Source organism: Rutilus rutilus, assembly GCF_951802725.1.
Source record: "Rutilus rutilus genome assembly, chromosome: 2".
In the NCBI taxonomy this organism is placed as follows: domain Eukaryota; kingdom Metazoa; phylum Chordata; class Actinopteri; order Cypriniformes; family Leuciscidae; genus Rutilus; species Rutilus rutilus.
The window spans coordinates 14,471,069-14,493,836 of NC_140210.1; the positions used below are offsets into that span (position 1 = coordinate 14,471,069).

The following is a 22,768-nucleotide window of genomic DNA, read 5'->3' on the forward strand; positions in this document are numbered from 1 at the left end:
AAATAATATTTCAGGCCCAGTGGAGGAAAGGTTCTGCCTCCTCGCCCACCACCAGCTAAAACAGGCCCGGGAAGACCGCCTCCTCCACGAAAAGATGGCTCCCAACGTAAGCCCTCAGATCCGGGACTTTCACAAATAGTCCCAGCAAAACAACAACAACCTCAATGGCAGCAACAAAACCGCAGAGCTTCGAAAAAGGGACCTGCTCTACCGCCTAGACCCAACCCTGGACATCGTCTTTACAACAAATACACAGTGAGATGTTATTTTACTTGCATATTTTCTTGATTGAAAGTCACACTATGTAAATGTTTGCCTTCTAATGGTTGAAAAATAAAACATTGTTTTGGTTGTGCTTCGCCACTGCTCCTCTGCGCAGAGGAATGTGGTTCACGGCACCAGTGTACACATGGAAATCTAAAAGAGATGTAATCTGAGCAGGTGCCATATCTTACACTCTTGTTTTTGACTTAATAAAGTCTTGATAAATAAATCAAGTAACAAAAGTCTACATTAAAAGGCCTTAAAGTCATCATGAAATGGAAATGGCAATACTATATTTTTCCTTACAGTGATATGTGAGTGAAACAGCTTCTCAAACAAGAAAAAATGTAGTGCCTAGTGCGAGACTTGACCTGGGCTGTTGTCTCTTAGCCCACAGCCTCCCTACGAAGACTCAAAAGGTATAACTTAACTAAAAGGTGTACCATTTCTAGGCGTGTTCCCGAACCATACCTTAGGAAGTTGCTTAAGATATACCTTCTTACGTGTGACGTTACCAGGTGCTGTCTGTGGCGATGGTGCTGAATTTGTTATCGAGGACTCGAGAATCAATTATTCACTCGTGCAGGGGCTGCTTCACTGCATTATGTGAGAAAGCTGTGTTCTTTATAAAAGAAGCACTTCAGAAATAGTTGAAAATGCATTTATTAGGACTCATGGGATATTATAAAAAATAATCCAAACTATAATAGCCTATAATAGCCTAGTCTACATATTTTAAAATTGTATCATATTGCTGCCACAATAACGGCCCATTTAAAATGTTTACGTGCTTTCTTCTCTTTTACATTTTTGATCGCTGAGGTGAAGCTGTGGTGAAATATTGTTCCTGTAAATACTTTCCAGCATTACGGTGTTCGGCAGTGATCAAAAAGGATTTAAACAGTGAATTTTGAATCTTTTCTTGTAAACTCAGAGATGTGGATTCGGACGGCAATTAAATCACCACACAACCTTAGTGTTTGTCAAAAAACAGTAGGCAATTTGGTTTGGGATTTTTACGCGGGTTGGGTGAGAAAAAACACTGACATTATGGATTCGGACGGCAATAAAATCACAGACTTACCCCTGTAAATGTTGAAAATACCGTACGACCCCATGAGAAACAATTACCGTCTGAATAGGCTTAACTGGCAGTAAGCTTTCATTGGCCTTTGAAAGCGCTCCGTGGACGGCCTCGTCTTTTAGCACACCTATTCGCTGTATCGCTGCCATAGTTTGAGCAAACTCCCCACCACAATCATTCCCTTTAAATAGACTCCTAAGCCTTTACTGCCTAATGGTTTGCCAGCTGATGTACCTTTGGATAATATCATTAAAAAGCTAACAACAATCAGTGTAATGACAATTTTATTCTTTGCATGAAAACACTTGAATTAGCCTGTTGCACTGGGTGTATTACAACTTCAGAATTACATTCGTATAGACTTTTTTAAAATGTAAAATTATTAGGGAACATGAATCAAAAAAATTATAATGGTGTGCACGGGTAAATCATTTATAAGAAGCAATATATTCCCTAAAAAACATTAAAAAATTGTCAACTTAGATTTCATGGTGACTTTAACAGTAGACATATTGATTGCTAGTATAATGTGGTCAAATGTTATAATTGCTCATGCTACTAAGAGAGCTACATAGATATCTATCAGTTCAGTAAAATATCTTACCTGTTGAGTAAAAAAAGCATCTCTTGGTCACTTTGATCTTCAAATCTCAGAGTTCTTGGCACCTCTGAAAAGCCAAGGTAATGTTGGTTCAGGTTTTATTACACAGGTGAATGACGTATATGCAATTTGTCCCGACCGCTCTAAAATATGATTTATTTAAATTTTTTATCAGTGTATCTGGGTAAAGTAAAGACATGGTTTGGAAGATGGATTCTTTTTGCACTCTCATTAATATAATTTTTTATTTTCTTTTTTTATTTATCAAAAAAGTTATATAGAGTAGCTTTAATGATATTACAGAAGAACTGAAAAAAATGATGCAATTCTGCACTCTTTACACAGCTTGAGATCCCCCACGGCATTGCTGACTTTGACTACAATGGCACTAACACTGGGGAGCTCTCCTTTCAGGTGACCTCAAAGTCAATACATTCACATTAGCCCCATAGTGCCGTCTTCTTAAGTTACTGATGGTTTTGTCAGTGTCAGTGAGTTTCAGTTATTAGAAATGTAAACATTTCTATTCTTTATTCCCTACAGAAAAATGAAGTCCTTGTCTTACTTGAAGAATTAGACAGCAAAAACTTTGAATGTCAAGTAGGAAACGCTAAGGGCACAGTGCGGAAAACACATATGAAGATTATCACACCCTTAACAGATTTACCCAACAATCCAGTACCACGGGTAATCAATAGTTGAATCAGTGTTTAATATTGGTTGTAATAGTAAGTAAGTGTATTATCCCTGAAATATTGTATGTTTACTATCCTGTCTTGTAATGTCAGCATACTATCTTGGCTCTCAATGTGTTTCTACAGGAAAATAGTTATTTTAGTGGCATGGTGGAAAATACTGGATCACTACAAGTGCAAGCCCTGTATGACTTCACTCCAGGTGAGACAGTTCTGCTCTGTGTAATTACAAAGGTCTATTTTCCAAGCAAGTATATTTATGCATAGTGCTTTATTGCAAAGTATAATCACCACATACAGTACTGTTTAATTATGTTTCTGTAAAATCTCTTTTAAAATCGCAGTTGTGAGGCAGCTCATAAAAAAATCATACATGTTTATGTGTTTGTGTTTCAGAGGGGCCGGGAGAGCTGACTTTACAGGCTGGAGATGTGGTGTCTAATGTAGAACAGCTGGACAGTGACTGGTACATGGGAACATGCAGAAATATGTCTGGGTTCTTCCCCATTAACTACGTCAAGACACTGGTAAATATTGTATAAGGTATTTTAGATGAGTAGATGATGTCCCTTGACTTATTTTAAAGCATTAGTGGAACAAATCCCATCTAGTAGATTTAAAACATTAAAAAAATATTGATATTGAATTGAATATTGATATAATTTGGACCCTTTGTACAGCAAGTATATATAATCTGATAACATTTTCTCAGTTTTTACAAATATTTTTTATTTAAATTAATTTAGTAAACTTTAACAAATATTTTGTTTAAAATTAACTAGTCCCTACTGAGTGATATCTTATTTTAGGCTAAACTGACAATCTTGTTATTTATTCTGCTGTATTTGTACACACACACACACACACACACACACACACACACATATATTTTATCACATATTTTATACATTTTATCACACAATAAACAATATATATATATATATATATATATATATATATATATATATATATATATATATATATAGGGGTTAAATTGGGATTTATTATGTGGAATTTTTTTTTTGAAAAAATAAACCATTAGATGGCATTTTCTGGAGAGTTTTGTGCAAAGAAATGGAGAAATTGAGTCTTACATGATATGTGAAAAACTGCAAGGTTAAGAGCATACTTTGCGTTGTTGTAGTATCAGCAGGTATTAGGACATTTAGCATTTACATTAGGCTACTGTTAATCAGCAGTGGTGGAATGTAACGATAGGCTACTTTTGACTTTTAGTTCGTTACATTTTGCAGCAATTATTATACTTTCTACTGCACTATATTTCTACAACGTTTCGTTACATTTTCGGATCAGTTTTTTCCCCCTGCCAAAACAGGGATTGCAAAAAATCTCCTAAAAGCTGTCACAACGAACCGGCAAAAGTAATGATTATGAATATGTAAAATATAGCAAGGAGACATTTTAATTGTTTATTAATAAACAAGTGTTTTCTAAAAATTACACAAGCAGCAGTCTGTTTTCTTTCGTTTTGAATTGCTCTGTTTAAAAGAAGACATTTCAAGCTTTCTATATTTCTCAGGTCTGTCAGGCAAGTAGGCTACCTTATACGCTGAGTTTTGGTTAATTTATGAGACGCTCCAGTTCACGCGCCGGCGCCCCTAAGTAAAGTATATTTACTTGTTATTTATTAAATCCAGGCAATTGGTTGATGAAACATTGATTAAAATTAAAGTACAATTAATACAAAACGAAATTCATTTTAAAGAAAGGCTTTGTGCTTTCTGTTTGAGGTCTCAGTGAAAGTTTTAAACAGTCTTTTAGTGCCGCTTTCAGAGCACTCACGTACGTAACATTGGACTGGACTCCTTTATTAAGGGAGTATGGATGTATAAACAGTTTCAATATATTGGTATTAAATGCATTTTCTGAGAATTTATATTTCAAGTTTTTACTGCAAATGTCACGTCCATAACCCTGACATCACTTGATTACACATTGTATTACCTTGTTATGATATAGTGACCCATACAATGTGCCAAACATATTTTCCTTACCTTGTCATTCAAGGCCAGGGCACTTTTTGTACAACCAACGTTGTGCTGAACTTGACAAAATTGATCTGCTGTTGCAGCGGTGGCCAGCAACTCGTGAGTTTTTTTTTTTTTTTTTTTTTTAAGGCGGTAGAAGGTTCTGGAACTTTTGCGCGCATCCACATCCCGCGCATCTACGGATCTCCCAGGAACATTCATTATATATTGCTGTGTACATTTGAGTAGTAGCTTACCTAGATGCGCATGGCATGCGCGATAATGGTCGACTGACAACGAGAAGCAGTTGAACAATAATACGGCCGTGTTCCGATTGTTCTCAGATCTCAGTTCCACCGAGACAAAATAGACATGCCATTTCAAAAATCTTTCATTTATTGTCAGAAATATGTTTTCAAAAGCATCACTTTCATCAAATTTTATGTGACATAATATCCAGTAGGCAACTGACTGCAAACAGGCACATCAGGACCGGCCCAATTTAACCACTATATATATATATATAATAATTAGTTTTTTTTTATTATTTTTTTTAGTTTTTTTTATTACAAAATCACACAATCTTTTTTTCTTTTTTTTTATATTAAATTTAGGTAACAGGGTTGCAAAAAGTATCAGAAACAGTTTGTATATTATAAAAAAAATTCTTCATAAAATTGACGGTCAACATTTTATCAATTAAGATTAAGCACCTCCTGTAGTTGACCATTTGTTGAGAAAAAAAGGTCCTATTGTGTTTACAGTTGGTTTGTGTAGGACTGATAAAAGTCATTTGTATCTTTCAGTACCAATAATCTTGTTTTCCAGAACAAGCCTGATACATCTGCACCAGCATCCAGAAGTGAGTGGAAAACCAAACCATCTCCCGAGCCTGTCAGGTAAGTCATTCTCGCAGGAATCGATTGTGAGAATCACAAAATAAATTATTTTCCCAATCCCAATGACAAAATAAATGAACAGATTTAATTTTAAATCAGATCTTTTGCTATGCTACATTGACAAACACAAGTAGACAATTAATCTGATTACCTTCAAAATACTCCAGTCATATTGTATGTCCCTATGTTTTCCTCAGAAGCCCAAGGTGTGTTGCAAGGTTTGACTTTGACGGAGAGCGGAGCGATGAGCTCTCATTTTCTGAAGGTGATGTGATTTGGCTCAAAGAATATGTGGGAGAGGAGTGGGCTCGTGGGGAAGTGAATGGCCATGTTGGCATTTTCCCTCTCAACTATGTGGAAGTGCTTGAGGATCTTCCTCCAGCCACAGTGCAGAAACCTGCTCAAAATAAGTTTGCGCTGCCTGGTAAGACCCCAAACAATATATCCATAAATTATGCACATTTCATTTAATGTTTAAACATTTTGATCTAGATACTGCTGAGCATTCATGGCTCATACTGTATATACTAATACTGTAAACCCAAATTATGCAATTTTTCTTTTAATTTTTTAACAGTTTTTATACAAACACAAAACAAACAAAGTTGGACAAAATGTATACAAAAAGTATGTTATACATAAAATAAACAAACAAAGGAGAGAAAAAGAAAAAGAAAAGAAAGAAAAACACACCCCACCCAACCCGCACCAGATAGAAAGAGAAATTACACCTTAAAGCCATACACAAACAAAACATGAACAATGGAGTGAAGAGATAAAAGAGAGAAGTTATCCATATTACATATAGGCTCAAACATATTTCAACTCTTAGAAAGATGCCTAAGGAAGGGGCCGCAGACTTTATCCAATTTTGTAGAAGCATCCACTCTAGAAAAACGAATCCTTTCGAGCTTGAGGGCAGCAACCATTTCAGCCAGCCATTTATGAAAGCTGGGTGGCACAGTGGACTTCCAGTCCATCAAGATCACCCTTTTAGCCACCACCATACCAAACATAAGAGACAGTTGCTTAGAATGTGTCAATGCTAATATAGGGTCAGAACATCCAAACAAAGCTAATCCCAAATCTGGACTGATATCTTCTCCAACAACGTTTGAGTACCACAGAAAAATATTCTTCCAAAACTCAGAAATCTCAGGACAAAACCAAAAAGTATGAGCATGCGTCCCATCAGAGCTCTTGCATCTATCGCATAACGGGGAAACTGAAGGGTAAATTTAATTAAGTTTAGATTTGGTATAGTGTAATCTATGCAACACTTTAAACTGAATAAGTTGTAATCTTGCATTAACAGAACAGGTATGGATTCGCTTCAGTCCTTCTTCCCAAATTTCGTTTGAGATATTAATTCCGGTGTCATTTTCCCATGCTGCTTTAATGTGATGAAAAAATGAGACAAACAAAGAAACAAACTGTCACCAACTGTTTGGCATTAGGGGGTTGACCAAAAAGATCATACAGATAATGATCCTGAGGTAACTCCTGAAACTCAGTAAAAGAATGTTTAATGTAGTGGCGCACCTGTAGATATCGGAAAAATTGTGATTGGAAGAGATCAAAGGTTTTATACAAGTGCTCGAAAGTGGCAAATTTTCCATCAATATAGAAGTCCTTAATCATGGTCAGTGAAAATACCTTATCTGACTGGCCAGGCAAAAAAATTATGATTATCACAAATGGACTGGTGCACTGAAGGACGCGTAATATTCAAAACAGTCTTCAGTTGATTTAAAATTCTAATGGAATTGAGCACAACAACATTTTTACATTGTGACTTCTTTAAAGGAACAGGGTTCGACGCAATTCTGAAATGCTCTGAACCAGGAATTTTCAATTTGCCACTCAGTTTCATAAAACAGCAGCACATTGTTTGCTCTAGAACTGTCCATAATCCAGCCATTTGTATATTGCTAATCTACATATAACACCAGTAGATCAGTATCAGCATCAGTGTCCCAATGACTCAATGAGTGGACCGTTCTCCCTATGGCATGAATCTGAAGAGTTCGCCCTTCTGTTTGTGTATCATTAAGGGCTGTGTGAAACTGTACCCTCCATATTATTCATTACACTGCAGTGCACAGGGAGATTCACCTCTTGAGGACAGCTGCTCCTCTTCTCTCTGGCTCATGGCGCAAATTTACAGCCATCTACTGTATAGTAATAAAGTCAGATTCATTCGTAAAATAGATTTTAGTGCAGACTCTTTGAGGAGTCAGTCGAGTTAAAATTGAAATATTTGGCTGAATTGGGCTAGAATATGTCTAATTTAAGGACTTGGGACAATCTTTAGTGTACATTTAAAAGTGCACAGCATTTTGTAATGAATTGTACTTTTATTGCATGTGTTTGGTTACATGATATTCTGTTCTGGGCTATAGATCTAATATATTGTGTTTTATTTCTCAGGAAAGGCTGGTTCGTTTAAAACACAAACGTCTTACAACGCCAGTGAGGTATCATTCCCCCATCTGTCACATTATCTCTTTTCTGTAGTAGTGAATAGCACTTAAAGTTGGGATGAAATGAAAACTAACTGTTATAGATCTTATTGTGAAAAATTAATCTATGCATGTTTCCTTTCAAAAAAATGTAATTAAAATGTCATAACTGGACTTTCCGGTGACTTATGCAACCCCACCCCCTTGCACTTTTGAGTGCAACACCCACATCTTAAAATCCAATCAACAACTAATACATGGAACCAAGTCCCCACCCTATATTTTTTGTTTTTCGATTATCACTGCAAAAACTGATTTTCTTTCTCAGTATTATTGTCGGTTTCCATTTCTTAAATCAAGATACATTTACTTGAGAAGCAAAATTTACATCAGATATTGAGTCTTGTTTTCTGTAAAAAGTGTATGCTTAAAATTACAACAACAAAAAATCTGCCTATGGGGTTGGAAAAATAAACTTACTTTAAAGGGAAAACAAAAACAGAGAAAACAAAAATGGCCAAAAAAAAGACCTTATTTTTGTGTGTACTTTTTTTTTTAAACCAACACTTCTACATCCAACATTCACTTCAGATTTTTTCATAATATGAAGAAAAGGTCTTCTCTGGTCCTAAGATCTGTACTCGAACCGGACTTGAACACTTCTTACCCAAAGCTGACGTGCATAAATTAATACAAAGAAAAAAAGCAAAGGTCTGACCCGGTCTGATGGCAAATAAGAAACACCACAGCAGGTTTAGATTTAAAAATTATGCCCAATCTTCCTACTTTATTCGTAGATGAAATTCACTCATTAATCCTTCTTCATAACATTTATGTTGGCTACAGAATGGCCAAAAGTATTGGCAGTGACATACATTTTGCAAAGTTTTCTGGTTCAGTATTTGTAGATTATATTTTCACATGTTTCTTTTGAAAAATACTGAAAAACAATGAAAAGGATTTAATAAATTTTAAAGGCTTTTATTGGCAAAAACATTCAATGGATGCAAAGTGTCAATATTTACAGTGTTGACCCGTTTTCTTCATAACCTCTGCAATTCGCTCTGGCATGGAGGATATCAACTTCTGGGCCAAATCCTGACTGATGGCGATACATTCACAATTTGTGGTCTTCTGCTTGTCCACTTGCCTATTGAGGATTGACCACAGCTTTTCTATGGGATTAAGATCCGGAGAATTGCCTGGCCATTTAATGATCTCTGAGCCACTTCATTATCACTCATTATCATTATCACTTTCACAATCACCCTTGTGACAGTGCTCCATCATGCTGGAAAATGCACAGATCATCACCAAATTGCTCTTGGATCGTTGGGAAAAGTTGCTTTTGTAGGACGTTTGATACCATTCTTTATTCATGGCAGTGCTTTTGGACAGAATTGTGAGAGAGCCCACTCTCTTGGATGAAAAGCAAGTCTTGTCCTCACTCGCACCCACCTGCTGCCAATAATGAGCAAGCTCTGCACAGGTGGTGACACGATTCTGTTGCTGAATTCTCAGGAGGAGAAGGTCCTGTCGCTTGCTGGACACTCTGAGACGTCCTGAAGCCTTCTCCAGTGCAGTTGAACATATCTCTTTGAAGTTCTTGATGATCCAGTTAATGGTTCTTTCAGGTGCTATTGCAGCATGTGAGGCCATTTTGATGCAGTGATGCCTGAACGTCTTTCTTTGGAGGTAACAATTGCTGACACAAGAACATAATGATCGGAAGCACTTCTTCCCTCCTTTTATAACAATCAGTCTGCTCTTATAATCCAATCAGAATGATACGTGATTTCACCTGACTAGTACTTGTTCACACTTTCCCATGTGCTGATATGATTAGTGAAATGATATTAGCTGGTTGTTTTGTCCCAGGGCCAAAAAACTGTGAATTTTTTTTTGGGGGGGGCCAATTAAGCTTTTTGCAATTATTTAAAATGCATCTGATCACTCTGCACACTAATCTGAAAACAATGTGAATTAACACCACAAGAGCAACTGAAGCTCTAAACTGAATTATATCACTGCCAGTACTTTTGGCCACGACTGTACGCTGTTAAGCCCTGTTGCCAGATAATGTAGCTTATATCTACTTTGTGAAAGTCAGAAAGAATGTATTGTTTTGTTTGAGTATACAAACATGACAAACCACTCATAAGCTTTATGTTGCACTTCAAATGACATGTTATGTTAATATTAATGAGAAAATCCCAGATTTCTTTCTCTCGAAAGCCTCGATAGAGAGAATGTGAAGTCGACATCACGCCATGTTGAATTTTGGGTAACTGTTTTGTTCATGCGCCATATTGTTATGAATGAGGATCCTGCTGTTTTTCTGCTATTGTTCCTAAAGGATTATCTTATGTGCATTTGACTAACCTTTAAAATCATGTTTTTATTGATTTCTACTCAACATAACCTAATACTAAACATCTGCTCACTGTAAATAAAAAACCTACACTTTTTAACAAGTTCCAAGATCATAGCAAATGTTTTCTATTATTAATGCGATATCATCTCAATATCATTCTTTTTCCCACTATATTTCAACAATTTAAGCAAACAAAACAAAATATAAGCAGGTATCAGTATCAATTTCAGTATCAGTAGCAGTGAGTGATCCTCACAAGATGGCGCCGCCGTCCCAGCATGCAACACGATGTGATGCATCTTCACATTCTCTATTGCAGAGCGCGGATAGAGAAAGTGGGATAATAAAGAATAGTTGTCATAGAATATGTATTTGTTTCAAGTAATAAAATATTGTTTAGTAACTAAACATTTAAAATAATCATTTTTATTAATACAGGTCCATTTTCTTAAAAGCATATTTATTTAAAATTACCCAAGACCAGAGGCTACTAATATCAGACCCCACTGGTGTCTGAGGCACTCATCAACGTTTTGAACCCGAACCCTCTCGGGTCGTACCTCGGGTTTTCAGATAGAAGTGGACCCGTGAAGACCTCTAATGTGAAGTGTTCTATCTGTGAGATGTCTGATGTGTCTCTACAGGCTGAAGAGTGGGCTGTGGCACTGTATGACTTCACAGCGGAGACAGAGGGGGACCTGCCCTTCCAGCAGGGAGACAGGATCCTGGTCACGGATCACATAGATGATGAATGGTGGAGTGGAAGGATGAATGGCAGAGAAGGCTTCTTCCCCAAAGCCTTTGTAGAGGTTGTTACAGGTAAGTGGACAGGAGCAGGAAATATACTTTCAGATTTTTTTTTTTTTTCCAGAATAAGTTTTTATTAACTACATAATTATTTGCTTTTTTAAAATATTTGGTCTTTTTTCTTTCTGTGCAGGTGGGAGGAAGTGGTAACAGAATGATTCATCAGAGGCAGCCTCAGAAGAAAGTTGTTTGTGACTTGTTTTCAGTTTATTTTAATTGTGGTTTTGTCTAATGTATTTATAAATGTTAATATTCTATATCCATTGTATCCTAAAAATATATTCATGAACTGCTATATGGGTGTTACTTGTCCGATCTGCACTGTATTTCTGCTTATTTTTCTATATACAGTATTAATAGTTTTTTAAATGAAGAAATATTATGTGTAATTTAGATTGAAGCATTTTTAAACACTAGAGACAAATGTCCAGTGCCATCTTGTGTCCACACTGACTGACACATTTTCTTGGCGAATAGAGCAGTGGTTCTCAACCAGGGGACAAAGGCAAACTTCCAGGATTACTCAAGTATTTAAAGTGATAAGATAATTATAATATTAAAAATAATCTAACTTAAAATATTGTGCTGGACAACCAGGTGCCTCTGAGTCAAAAAGGTTGTGAACCGTAGAGTATTTCACCAGTTCTGTCTTCTGTCATGTGTAATTGACATTAGATTATTAACTGTAAAGTTCAGGGTTCCTGGACATTTTCCAGACTCAAAGTACCAGACTTCTCTGTCATTTTTTAGACCACATTTAAAATCTGATAAATAGTTTTAAAATCCAATTGTTAACATGTTTGTTATATTTTGACTATGTATTAAATTATTCTGGAAAATAATTGCTAGAAGAGTGTAGTGACAGTGGTTATAAAAAGTCTACACACCCCTGTTAAAGCCTTCTGAGAAAAAATGCATCCAAGTAAAATTGTCAGATCTTTTTCCACCTTTTATGTAATATTGAAACCAACAAAATTCATGTAACAAACAAATGGAAACTTTTGAGGTGGCAAAAATGTATTAAAAAAAACCACTTGGTTGCATAAGTGTGCTCACGAAAGGATATCTTCAGTATATTTCCAGGATCCTATGTTCTCCAGGTTTATACGGCACATAATAATAAATAAACATGTGACGAAGGGTCTGTTGTGACTCCGTGCAGAGCCTTTTACAATGGGTCATGCTACTCTGCTCGGAATTGTTTATCAAATCACCTTCAAACTATTACTGACAAGTAATTATAATCCTTTGGTCATCATTTACGTGATGCTGATCAAACTAAATAAAAATCAGCTGTTTCTGTAGGATTTTTTTGCTTCATCTTATTGTCTAAACAAATTTCTGACAGGGCTATCCACTGAAATTGTGACATGGTATACTGCGTCCCAGAATCAGTTTATTGTGTGTATATATACAGTGATTCAGTTTGGCACTATATATATCTCTATATCTATATATCTGTATATCTGTCTGGCCAGCTGAGATTTTGCTTTGAAGATAAAGGTTAGGATAATGATTTAAGTATTACAGCACACCATTAGTGCAGGGGTTTTCCAACCTGTCCTGGAGCACCCCCAGCACATGCACATTATGTCTATGGATGTCAAATAATGACAAATGTATTTGGGAAAAAAAAAGCGCATGTTGAATTGCCCTGATTAAAAAAAAAAAAAAAAAAATTTGAAAAAAATATCCATTGCATTACCATTTCTAGAATTCTCAGGGCTTGCATTTTTAGGGGCTGAAATTCAACATGGTTGTATACTTGAAGGCCCACAGAAGTGCCGTGAAACAGCATTATTCAATGCATTGACGTAACTCACTGAAACAAGATGGGCAACATGACATCATGACTTTGCGTAAACATACACGCCACTTTCCAGTCAAGTGGCGTGTTATCTATACGCATTTTGAGCTATCCGCGTGTATGTCCACGCCGTCATCTTCCACGTGTATGTCTACGCCGTTAAATGTCCGAGTGATTCCGCGTGTATGTCTACGCCGTTAAATGTCCGAGCGAAACAAAGCAAAATGTATATCTATTATTTTTTTACTAGGATGGTAGGGGAAAACTCATAAATGGTATTAACCCCAGTGACGGGTAGGTTTAGGGACGGGGTTGGGGTAAGTCATCTATATTTATATAGAGAGTAATGTAACGTTAAGTCAACGGCGTTGATAAACACGCTGAAAAGCGATTATGCGTGTTGATAGGACGCCAAAAATGGAAATACGAATTGGCGTGTCATACATACGCCATTTCATGAGATCAGTCTGAGATGGGACACATCAACAGCTCTCCCTTTTAGTACATGCATGAAAATTTTGCAAAATCAAAAGTTGATGTGCGCAAAAGCCTGTCTGATTTGAAAATGAAAACTTTACTGCAATACTACCAATTCCACCAAATATGGCACCACTGTCTCAATTCTAGCATGTCAAAATAGATTGTGATATTTCTGACCAGAGATATAAAAGCATGACCATGATGTTCAGCAGGTTTGATGTGATGTATAATGTGATCTATTCAAAAAAAAAAAAAAAAACAGTATGCAAAGAGTCAAATTTACATGTTTATTGACACCAGCTGCTTGTGTTGGAAGTTTTAGACAGACTCCTGGATGGGGGGCTCATATCCGTCAGCTCTCTCCACCTTGGCCCCAGTGTCACCCTCTGCTGGTTTAGCAGCAGTACTGCTGGTTCCACCCTCACCGTGCAGCTCCATCAGCTTACCAACTGTACGATAATAAATACATTAACTCACTCATAATACATTCACAAGTGGATAATCAGTTCCCCCCTCGACTCATACTAAACCTAAAAAAATATTTTGTCCAAAGATTTATGCTAAACTAATTTGGTCGGTTTAGGAGGGGAAGTTTCATGTAATTAAAACAACTTTTGTAATGTCCAACAACCATAGGATGTACCAAATATTGCTCTTAAAAGGCATCAATGCATGGTACCCTGACCATGAAGTTGTGCTACAACATCTGACAACTACATTTAAGTGTCAGTCATCATGAGTATAAATGTAAAAAAAATTAAATAAAAAAAAAAAGAGAAAAAGAAAAAGAAAGAAAGAGGCTTAAGTCTGAAAATTAAGTTGTTCATCATACAACTTCACTTACGCTCAAACTTGGGCTTTTTCAGCATCTTAACCTTCCTGACATAGACGTCATGTAGAGGGTAGATGGATTGGCAGGCCTTTTCAATGTCCTTGCCTACACTGTCAGGAATCCTGTGCAACAATAGGAGAGACAACCATTACTTACACACAGCTTAACAGTTATAGATCATAACAGCCAACAAAGTTTTCAGGTTTAAACCCAGGTAAAGAGTGTTAGTCCACCCCCTGCTTAATCTCCATGACCTCAGCACTCAAAAGTTATGCTAAAGATACTTTATTCGTAACCAGTTCCAAAATATAAGACATCTACACAAATCACAACTGAAAAAACATGAAGAAATCATTTGACCACAACCTATAAAATTGTCAATCAAGTATTTCAACCAGAGTAAATCTCCCACTTATACTGAAGAACTTAACTAGCTGGTTCATTAAGTTATAAATAAGGGCTGCAAGTTGAATTACACAGGAAGATGGACCTCCAGGGGCAGGGCCCAACTCCCCTATCTAACACAAAATTGTAATGCCATAAGAGATTGAAAACATTATACGTACAGTTTGTTGACCACCTCCTTGAGGTCATTGGTCTGGACCTCACGGGTCATGATTTCCATCATCTTCTTGCGGATCTGACGGACCTGCTGGTGCTGAGCGTAGGAGGTCTTTCTAATCTGGTTGGTGCGCTTCTTGGTGAAGCCCACGCAGAACAGACGGAGAAGATAGCCATCGGTGGTCTTCACATCAACATGGGCCTCAATCATTGTCTAATGGGAAAGAACCAATTAGCATTTTAAAACGGCCTGCACAAAAATTTGAAAATAGCTGCAGTACAAATAGCTTTTTCCAATTAGACAAGTACTTAATCCCAAAAATTTAAGATGTAAAATAAAGGAACTTGCATCAAGATCTTAGAACACCACAATTCTACAACACAAAACTAAAGGGGTACAGAAAATAACAGCACCGTTGAGCCTGTCACCATCAGGCAAACGTGAAATATCAAACATACAGTAGTAGTTCTTTACAGGTTTTTGCATTACATTGCACTATTTTTCCTATTGTTTTTATGTTTTGGCAGACATGTCGTGTCACACACATGAAACGACATTCTAAAAAATAAAATAGATAAAATAAAAAGTTCAATTCGCATCTAATAACTTTCCACATTCTACTGCCCATCACATTTTCTTTCCACTGAGTGACTATTTGGTAATTTTAATGCAAAGTATTTGTAATGATCCATAATGCATTTACTTCCATTTGTTTAATTACACATATTGGGAATTGACTTGGCAATAAATGTTGCGGTAGAGTTTGTAATTCGCTTTGCCGTTTCTGAGTTGGGTGGAAGCTTTTAAGGTCGTCCTGGTTTCCACGTCAGCGCTGTTTGATCTGACATTTGTTGTTCATAACAGAATTCTGTGCCGAATTTGAATGCTTCTCACTGCGATGTTATTAATTCTGCAGTGAATTCAAACGCTTTCTCACTGGATCTCCCAGCGCTGTGTAATAACTGTGTCGCGTGATTGAGATCGGCCTACGAGTAAACCTGTTCTGAGCTTGCGCTGCGCGGAACGTTTCAAACGAATAGCTCAGTTTCGTTTAACTTTCGTTTCATTTGCCATTTGATGTTTCTCGTATGTAACAGAAGTTGCAGCTCTTATCAACCAGTGTGACCTCGTCACCCAAGCCCCACTTGCATAAAGTGTGGCTCTGGTCCAGGTCCTTTTTCCCTTCAACTTCATAGAAGCCAAAGTTATGCTAGATTTTAACGCAGAGGGCGCCAGTCAGATTTCTCGCTCAACCACCATGCATCTCTGTTATGTGCACAGCTGCAAGCCACTGTCCAGGCACCTTTTGCGTTCCGTCAACATTACATTAACAATTAACATTTAGAAAATCGATTTTTGACATTTGTGATTCGATTCAGAATTGTCCACGTCCGCATCGGGATGCGTTTAAGAATCGATTTTTTCCCCTACTAGCGATGTGTTCAACGTCACACAAGAGCGGTTAATCAGGTTTGCCATCATGTGGACGGATCATTTTATTGTCTCAACTGTTTTCATTGCTGAATTGTCAACATGTCTAATTGTGATAAATAAAAACTTGATGCTGGTCACTATTATTTGAACAAGCTGGACTTTTTTTTTTTTAATCCTTTTGTGGTCATGAAAGAAAGGCAGCATTAGAATGCCACCAGAGTGAGTAATTTATGAATTAACTTACACTTTAGGGTGAACTATCTCTATAAAGTTTTTGTTCTTTTAATTCAGTTAAGATGTCACACTGGAATGTATCGATCTTTCAACAGTCACACGCCTTCCCGTGATACAAATTTGATCTTTGGAAGTGGACTACAGCAAATTTGCACACTTCTTCACATGAGCTTGATTTCCGGTCTTTAGCATTTGCGTGCATATGAATGGAACAGAATGAAATGAAAAGTGTATAAGGCACGCAATGAAGCCTTTCTGCGTGGCAAGTATGCTTTTACCTGCCACTTCTTGACCATGGAGCACATCTTGTCACGGGTGAGGTCCATGCCATGGAAGTTGGTGAGGCAATTCTTGCCCTGTACGTCTTCTGTGACTAGCTTGAACTTGCGAAAGGCAACCTCATCGTTCTGAAGATCAGCCAGACTGACCTCGAAAACACGTCCCTTCAGACCATCAGAGGCAATTCCTAGATTACAGTGACACAGTTAAATTTGCTGCGGTTTGTAATGTTCTAATGAACATGGATTTTATGGGAATGCCAAGTGATGTCACAACAGTAATAATTTTTCATCTGGGGCTGAAACTACTGTCATCATGTATTCCCACTGCAATAATTTGTATCAAACAATTGGGATGCATGGCATTTATTGTACAGCAAGATATGCCCTTTCCCAGTAGGGTTAACTACTCATGCTAAAATCTGTGTTTAAACAGACACCGTGGACAAAAGCACTTACTGGTTCCCTGAGTCCTGGTGACCAAAGTCTTGCCCAGGTTGCGGATGTTGAACATGGCTGGTGCTTTGACATCATACCAGTCCTTCTTGGAGAATGGATCCACACTGAAAGACAAAACACTCATGTAAATACTTTTAGGAGAGGTACAGGCTAATTTTTATAATGCAAATGCTAACATTGTCTTAAATTTACTTCGGATGTGGTGTCTAGAAATATGAAAGCTCTAAATTAAATGTAGGAATCTAACACATGTGTCACTGCGAGTCTTACGTTAGGTCAGCAGTGTTTGGAAAACTAGCTAGCGCCCCATTATGTTAGCATTGTCAGTTTAACGTCCTCATTTTTGCTGAATATAAATACTTTATGGAACTTGTAGGACTAGTACAAAAGACAACAGTACTAGGACCTACCAAGCTCTGACCGAAAGTTAACAGAGCACACATTACACAGCGCAGGCCAGCAGTAAGCCAGTCGGACTAGCAGGACCGCTACATACAATCCTCTATATATCGATCTCATCCTTTACCCACAAACATCGAATATCCAACAGATTATCTTATAACAGTATAACGACAAAGTCGAGAGCTTCATTTGTGACTTACATCTTCTTTTTGGCACCTTTTTTGCCACCTTTGGTCAGCCTCTTATTCTTGCCGACTGCCATGTTGAACACAGGGAGTGAAAGAGGAGGAAGTGAGGAAATACCGCGAGAATTAAAGCCACAGCGAGAATAGACATATCTCGCGATATTTCACTGTTCTTTCTGGAAAGCAGACGTGCGCCATCTAGTGTTTAGACGCATTGTTAAACTACTTTCGATAATTTACATGCTTATTTGACAATAAAAAACTTCTGTTTCACATTGTCCTCTTTAATTCTCCATCTGCCAAACTATTATTTATACAGAATTTGAAAACCGCTTATCAATAATGAGGAGGTTTAGTCTAGACCTACTACTTTAGTGCCCATATCATGTTTTACTATAGCCTACAATGTGAATTACGTTTTTTATAGTTAGCGTGTCATAAGTCTAAATACACTTTAAAAACAACATAGCGTCAAACGAAAGGGCCGAACTGTAGCAGATAATATTCAGAGGTGGCTGAGGGCAAGTTATGACATCAATCCCCTAATGGCAACAGGAACATTCCACTCTATTAAATCTGAGTGCAACTGCTCAGATGACTGAGTTCCATTATTATTTCAAAACATAATCTTTCTCACCGTTCTTATAGACCAATAGCAAAAGCTCACACTTCCCTCACTCATAATAGCTGCATAATTAAAACTGACATTTTGCATCAGCATAAGGCGTTTTATTGCACTATATGGCTTTCTTATACCTACCACAAACACTATAGACGTTTTTTTGTTATAAGAAAACATTTGGAAGAAGGAAAATGGTGATAACCACCATAAGACCAAAAAACATAAGCATTTTCATGTATGTGTGGTGGCCTTCAGGATGTCAGTATAAAGTTCAGTGTCTGTGAGATAAATTGATCTTTGTTGCTACAAAATCTAGACCTTTAATTCTGTGCCCCTGAGGGACTGTATATAGAGTCAACAAAGTCAATGTGCTGCTGACTCCTTGGCAACGACTCAAAGGGGCCATGAAACCATGCACACTTTGAATTTAATGATACAGTGAGCACATTTATTCTTAAAGCTATGGCTAAGAAATTTCTTAAAATTCAAGACCTCCTAATAGGCTAATGGTCTGTCAGAGTAGAGTAAATATTAAAGTTTACATGCAACGCAATAATGCGACTCAATAATGATATGCTATATGTGCTTTGTTATGTGCTTTAACCCTCTGTAAGTGAAAAATTAAAGAATTGTACACTGTAAATCTAAACTACCTTTAAGTATATCACAAATCTATTTAAATAGGAGAAAAAAATAATGATTGCAGTGAAACGGATGTAGTAACAGATTTTTTATTTATTTATTGTGACGTTGACGTACATATGAATGTAATGCATTATCAAAAAAGAAAAAAAAATGTAGGGCGGGGACTTCTGGATTTTGAGATGTCAATGTGAGCTTGCAGTAAGGACGGGATTTAAGCAGACTAAATATACATTTACATATATGGATAAATAGTTCACAATAAGATCTATAATATGCATTTACAAAGTAGATGAAGGTGAATAGGGTGCATTTTCATTTCATGCTGACTTTAAAGAACAATTCACCCAATTCTGTCATCATTTACTCACCTTCATGTCGTTCCAAACCTGTACGAATTTCTTACTTCTGCAAAACACAAAGACATTTTGAAGAATATTGAGGCCCAAACAACACCACTGGTTTTTATTGTATGAGACTGAGAAATGTTTAATATAGGCCTATATATATATATATATATATATATATATATATATATACTGTATATATATATATGAAGTGTTCAGATGCAAAAGCCTCTAAGTGCCATCTGAAATTTTCTTCTAGAATGATCATTTTTATCAAGCTTGTATATTTAAGTTCAATAATTTCACTTAAATGGCATTGCAAATGACCTATTAATTGTCATTTAAGTGAAATTACTTAACTTAAATATACAAGCTTTATAAAAATGATCATTCTAGAAGAAAATTTCAGATGGCACTTAGAGGCTTTTGCATCTGAACACTTCATATATATATATATATATATATATATATATATATATATATATATATAGCAACATGAGGGTGAATAAATAATTATATTTTTAAGTAGAAAGTATCATGCAAATATCACTCGCAATCTTTTAATTTATTTGTAAATGTTTGTTAGGCAAGTGAAGAGCAGAAAAGATTATATTGTGCATGTATGCTTTTGATTATAAACAATCAACATTAAAATCTTAGTGGCTATAAATCTTGATAAACCTCGTTTCTGATGAATATGCTAGACTTGTTTTATTCTCTCCTGCAGATGTCTCCATGTTATTCTCGCAGCAGAGCACTGTCGTAAACCACAACAGAGCTTCCATTACTCGAGATCTTCAGTATAAAGTGTCACTTTGTCCTTATAGGTTCTTTGTACCTGACACACCTGAGCCCCCCTTCTCAGCTCTATGTGCGCACTGCGCATGCGCAGCTCTCTCTCACGCAGCTCCACTGTCATGGCGGAGACGGAGACGGAGCGGACTAGGACCTGATTCAGGAAGAGATGGCGCTGTAAAGTGGGTTACCGCTGAAACTTCACTCCAATAGTTCCCACAGGAAGCAAGAGGATTGTCTTCTCTTTGGAGGGCCCAGCGAGAGTCAATGTCGGACGTTCCTTGCTTTATATTTTGTAGTTTTTTGCGTCTTGTTCTAATCGGTACGTCTACCTGCGCGGAATCTCTTCATCACCGCTGTTTCCTGTTTGACAAACACTCGCAAACACTTAAATGACATTTTTGTTTAAATGTCTTTCCTTTATTAGTCCGGCGGAGATTGGCAAGCTTTGGGTTTCTTATCTGCGCTCACCACAACGCGATTTCGTCATTCTTTTGTCAAGTTTAATGCTACTGTCCCTCTCAACCGTAGAATAATTCTTGTTAGTCAGGTGTAGTGACATCAACCGACACTTCCCGCCGAGAGCGCGAGAAACTAAAGGATAAACTGGTCTGTGAATGGAGACCAGGACCAGTTCTTCACAGCTGTCAACTTAACGAGCGAGACATATTCCGCGTATTTTCCCGTAGATTTAATTCGGCGGTAGGGTCAAACAGGTGTTTCACCTGTTCCCCTCTCACCTGACTCCGTCATGGCGAGCGCAGGTGACAGCGCTGTTGGGATCCCCATCAGAGGAATCCGCATGAAGTTCGCCGTGCTGGCGGGGCTCCTGGAGGCTGGTGAAGTCTCCAATCGGGACATTGTGGAGACGATCTTCAATCTGGTAAGCTGATTAAAGCCTTTAAATAGAGAACTAAGGACACCGAAGCTGGACGAGACCGAATCATGTTTATGACAGAAAGTGGAGTGTTGTGGTTTAATGTTTAAAATTCTGCTGTTTGGCTTGAATCCCAGTAAGGCTGATGTTTGATGTAAGTGGTGGCCCCATTGTGTGTCCTTGACCAAGACACTAACGTCAGGTTGCATCAAGAGGGACTGAACCTGTTATAGCTAAGTGACATGCAAGTCCACGTGGATAGAAGCCCCTGCCATATAAATAGTTTGAATGTAAAGCGAGATTTGGAGAGGCTGTACACTCTCAGAAAAAAAGTGCAAAAATAACAATTTTAACTCTAAAGACCGTTTTTTATAGCCTACATGAATTTTAAGGCCTCAAAATTATCAATAGCCTATGATCAAAAGTTTGCTTGAAAAAAAATCTGTTGAATCTTCTATGCCTTCTGCCCTCTGATTGATAGTTTAGCCTATACTTTTATAGCAAGTAAAAGACCTTACAGTAGGCTATACAATTTTAAATATGTATAAAATGCATTATATGTACAAAAATACATCTTCAGGTTGTAGTACACATCTTTTTGTTGTGAAAGCTTTACTGATTTTATAAAGTAAATGTGAGTAACTTTTATATTGTTGTTAATATTTCAAGATGAACAATTACTGGACTGAAGCAACTCATGGGCCATGAAGACCTCATGTATCAATTATGACACAAAACTTTTTTTAGATTTTCTTTCGTATTTTGTCTAAAGGTTCATTAATCTCTCCCATTTCAAAAATGTGATTTGTCTGCCTGTTATTTCATGTCATGCTTTACAAGGTTAAAGGAACATCTTTGTACCTTACCCTAAAATGTTCATAGCAGTACATACCAACGCTACAACGTTTGTTACAACGTTTTTGCTACAACGTTGTCCTTTAAATGGCACTGCCCCAGTGTCAAGCTAAAGACACACTTTTTTTTTTTCTGACAGTCTGTAGTGTTAACTCCCAAATACACAAGCAAAGGTGTGGAGGTATTTGTAATACTCTGCATTTGAAAACATATATATAATGGACTCTGTATCCATATATAATGGATAATGCTGCATTATTAGGGCCCGAGCACCGATGGTGTGAGGAGGACCCTCTTGGAATTGCTCTGTTTATTATTCTCTGTTGTGTTTCTAGATTTGTGGTGATGTCTTTGTTTATTTGCACACTGCTTGTTTTAGATTGTTTCTCCCTGCTCCTGTCATTGTAGACAGATCTTATGTGAAGCTATTATCCATTAATCCATTAATCCAGGAACCTGGTTTAATTTTTCAGCAGTGACCTAATGTTCAACCTCCTTGAAATTTTGTCAGTCCTCTGTCAGCTTTTAACTTGTCTTACATTTTCCATAGATTATGTATGATACAAAAGCAGTCAGAGTTCACAGATCACCTCAGAACAGCTCCATGATGTAATAACAGCACATTTCTTTTGACCAGCCCCAGACACGAGGAAGTCAGTTAGCACTTTCTGGAAATTGCACTTTTTTTTTTTTCCCCTCCTCCCACGTCCACAAGTGAGTTGAAAGCCCCTGTTATACATTAGCTGAGTTTCAAGCATGAGTGAAGGCCTGTATGTGACCCAC

At 37.1% G+C, this 22,768-nt stretch overlaps 3 protein-coding genes across 4 annotated transcripts in view; 2 read left to right on the forward strand and 1 right to left on the reverse strand.

Moving 5' to 3' along the window:
• Nucleotides 1-11,467, forward strand: part of sh3d19 (SH3 domain containing 19) — a 33,791-nt gene extending 22,324 nt beyond the window's left edge. Inside the window, exons 11-20 of the mRNA XM_084401744.1 lie at nucleotides 15-255; nucleotides 2,295-2,363; nucleotides 2,493-2,636; nucleotides 2,771-2,846; nucleotides 3,041-3,171; nucleotides 5,461-5,531; nucleotides 5,729-5,955; nucleotides 7,962-8,008; nucleotides 11,012-11,186; nucleotides 11,308-11,467. Of these exons, the coding sequence (XP_084257870.1) occupies nucleotides 15-255; nucleotides 2,295-2,363; nucleotides 2,493-2,636; nucleotides 2,771-2,846; nucleotides 3,041-3,171; nucleotides 5,461-5,531; nucleotides 5,729-5,955; nucleotides 7,962-8,008; nucleotides 11,012-11,186; nucleotides 11,308-11,324 (1,198 nt within the window). The 3' untranslated portion in view covers nucleotides 11,325-11,467. The remainder of the gene's footprint in view (nucleotides 1-14; nucleotides 256-2,294; nucleotides 2,364-2,492; nucleotides 2,637-2,770; nucleotides 2,847-3,040; nucleotides 3,172-5,460; nucleotides 5,532-5,728; nucleotides 5,956-7,961; nucleotides 8,009-11,011; nucleotides 11,187-11,307) is intronic.
• Nucleotides 11,468-13,734: 2,267 nt separating this feature from the next.
• On the reverse strand, nucleotides 13,735-17,986 carry rps3a (ribosomal protein S3A). The gene is made up of 6 exons (XM_084401743.1): nucleotides 17,863-17,986; nucleotides 17,261-17,364; nucleotides 16,802-16,989; nucleotides 14,860-15,068; nucleotides 14,306-14,415; nucleotides 13,735-13,910 (listed from the first exon to the last, which is right to left on the reverse strand). The coding sequence occupies exons 1-6, from the start codon at nucleotides 17,922-17,924 to the stop codon at nucleotides 13,780-13,782; spliced, it is 804 nt and encodes a 267-aa protein (XP_084257869.1). The 5' UTR covers nucleotides 17,925-17,986; the 3' UTR covers nucleotides 13,735-13,779.
• Nucleotides 17,987-20,354: 2,368 nt separating this feature from the next.
• Nucleotides 20,355-22,768, forward strand: part of lrba (LPS-responsive vesicle trafficking, beach and anchor containing) — a 257,927-nt gene continuing 255,513 nt past the window's right edge. For both annotated transcript variants that reach the window (XM_084402975.1, XM_084402976.1), the window contains exon 1: nucleotides 20,355-21,136. In XM_084402975.1, coding sequence (XP_084259101.1) covers nucleotides 21,005-21,136 — 132 coding nt within the window. In that variant the 5' untranslated portion in view covers nucleotides 20,355-21,004. The remainder of the gene's footprint in view (nucleotides 21,137-22,768) is intronic.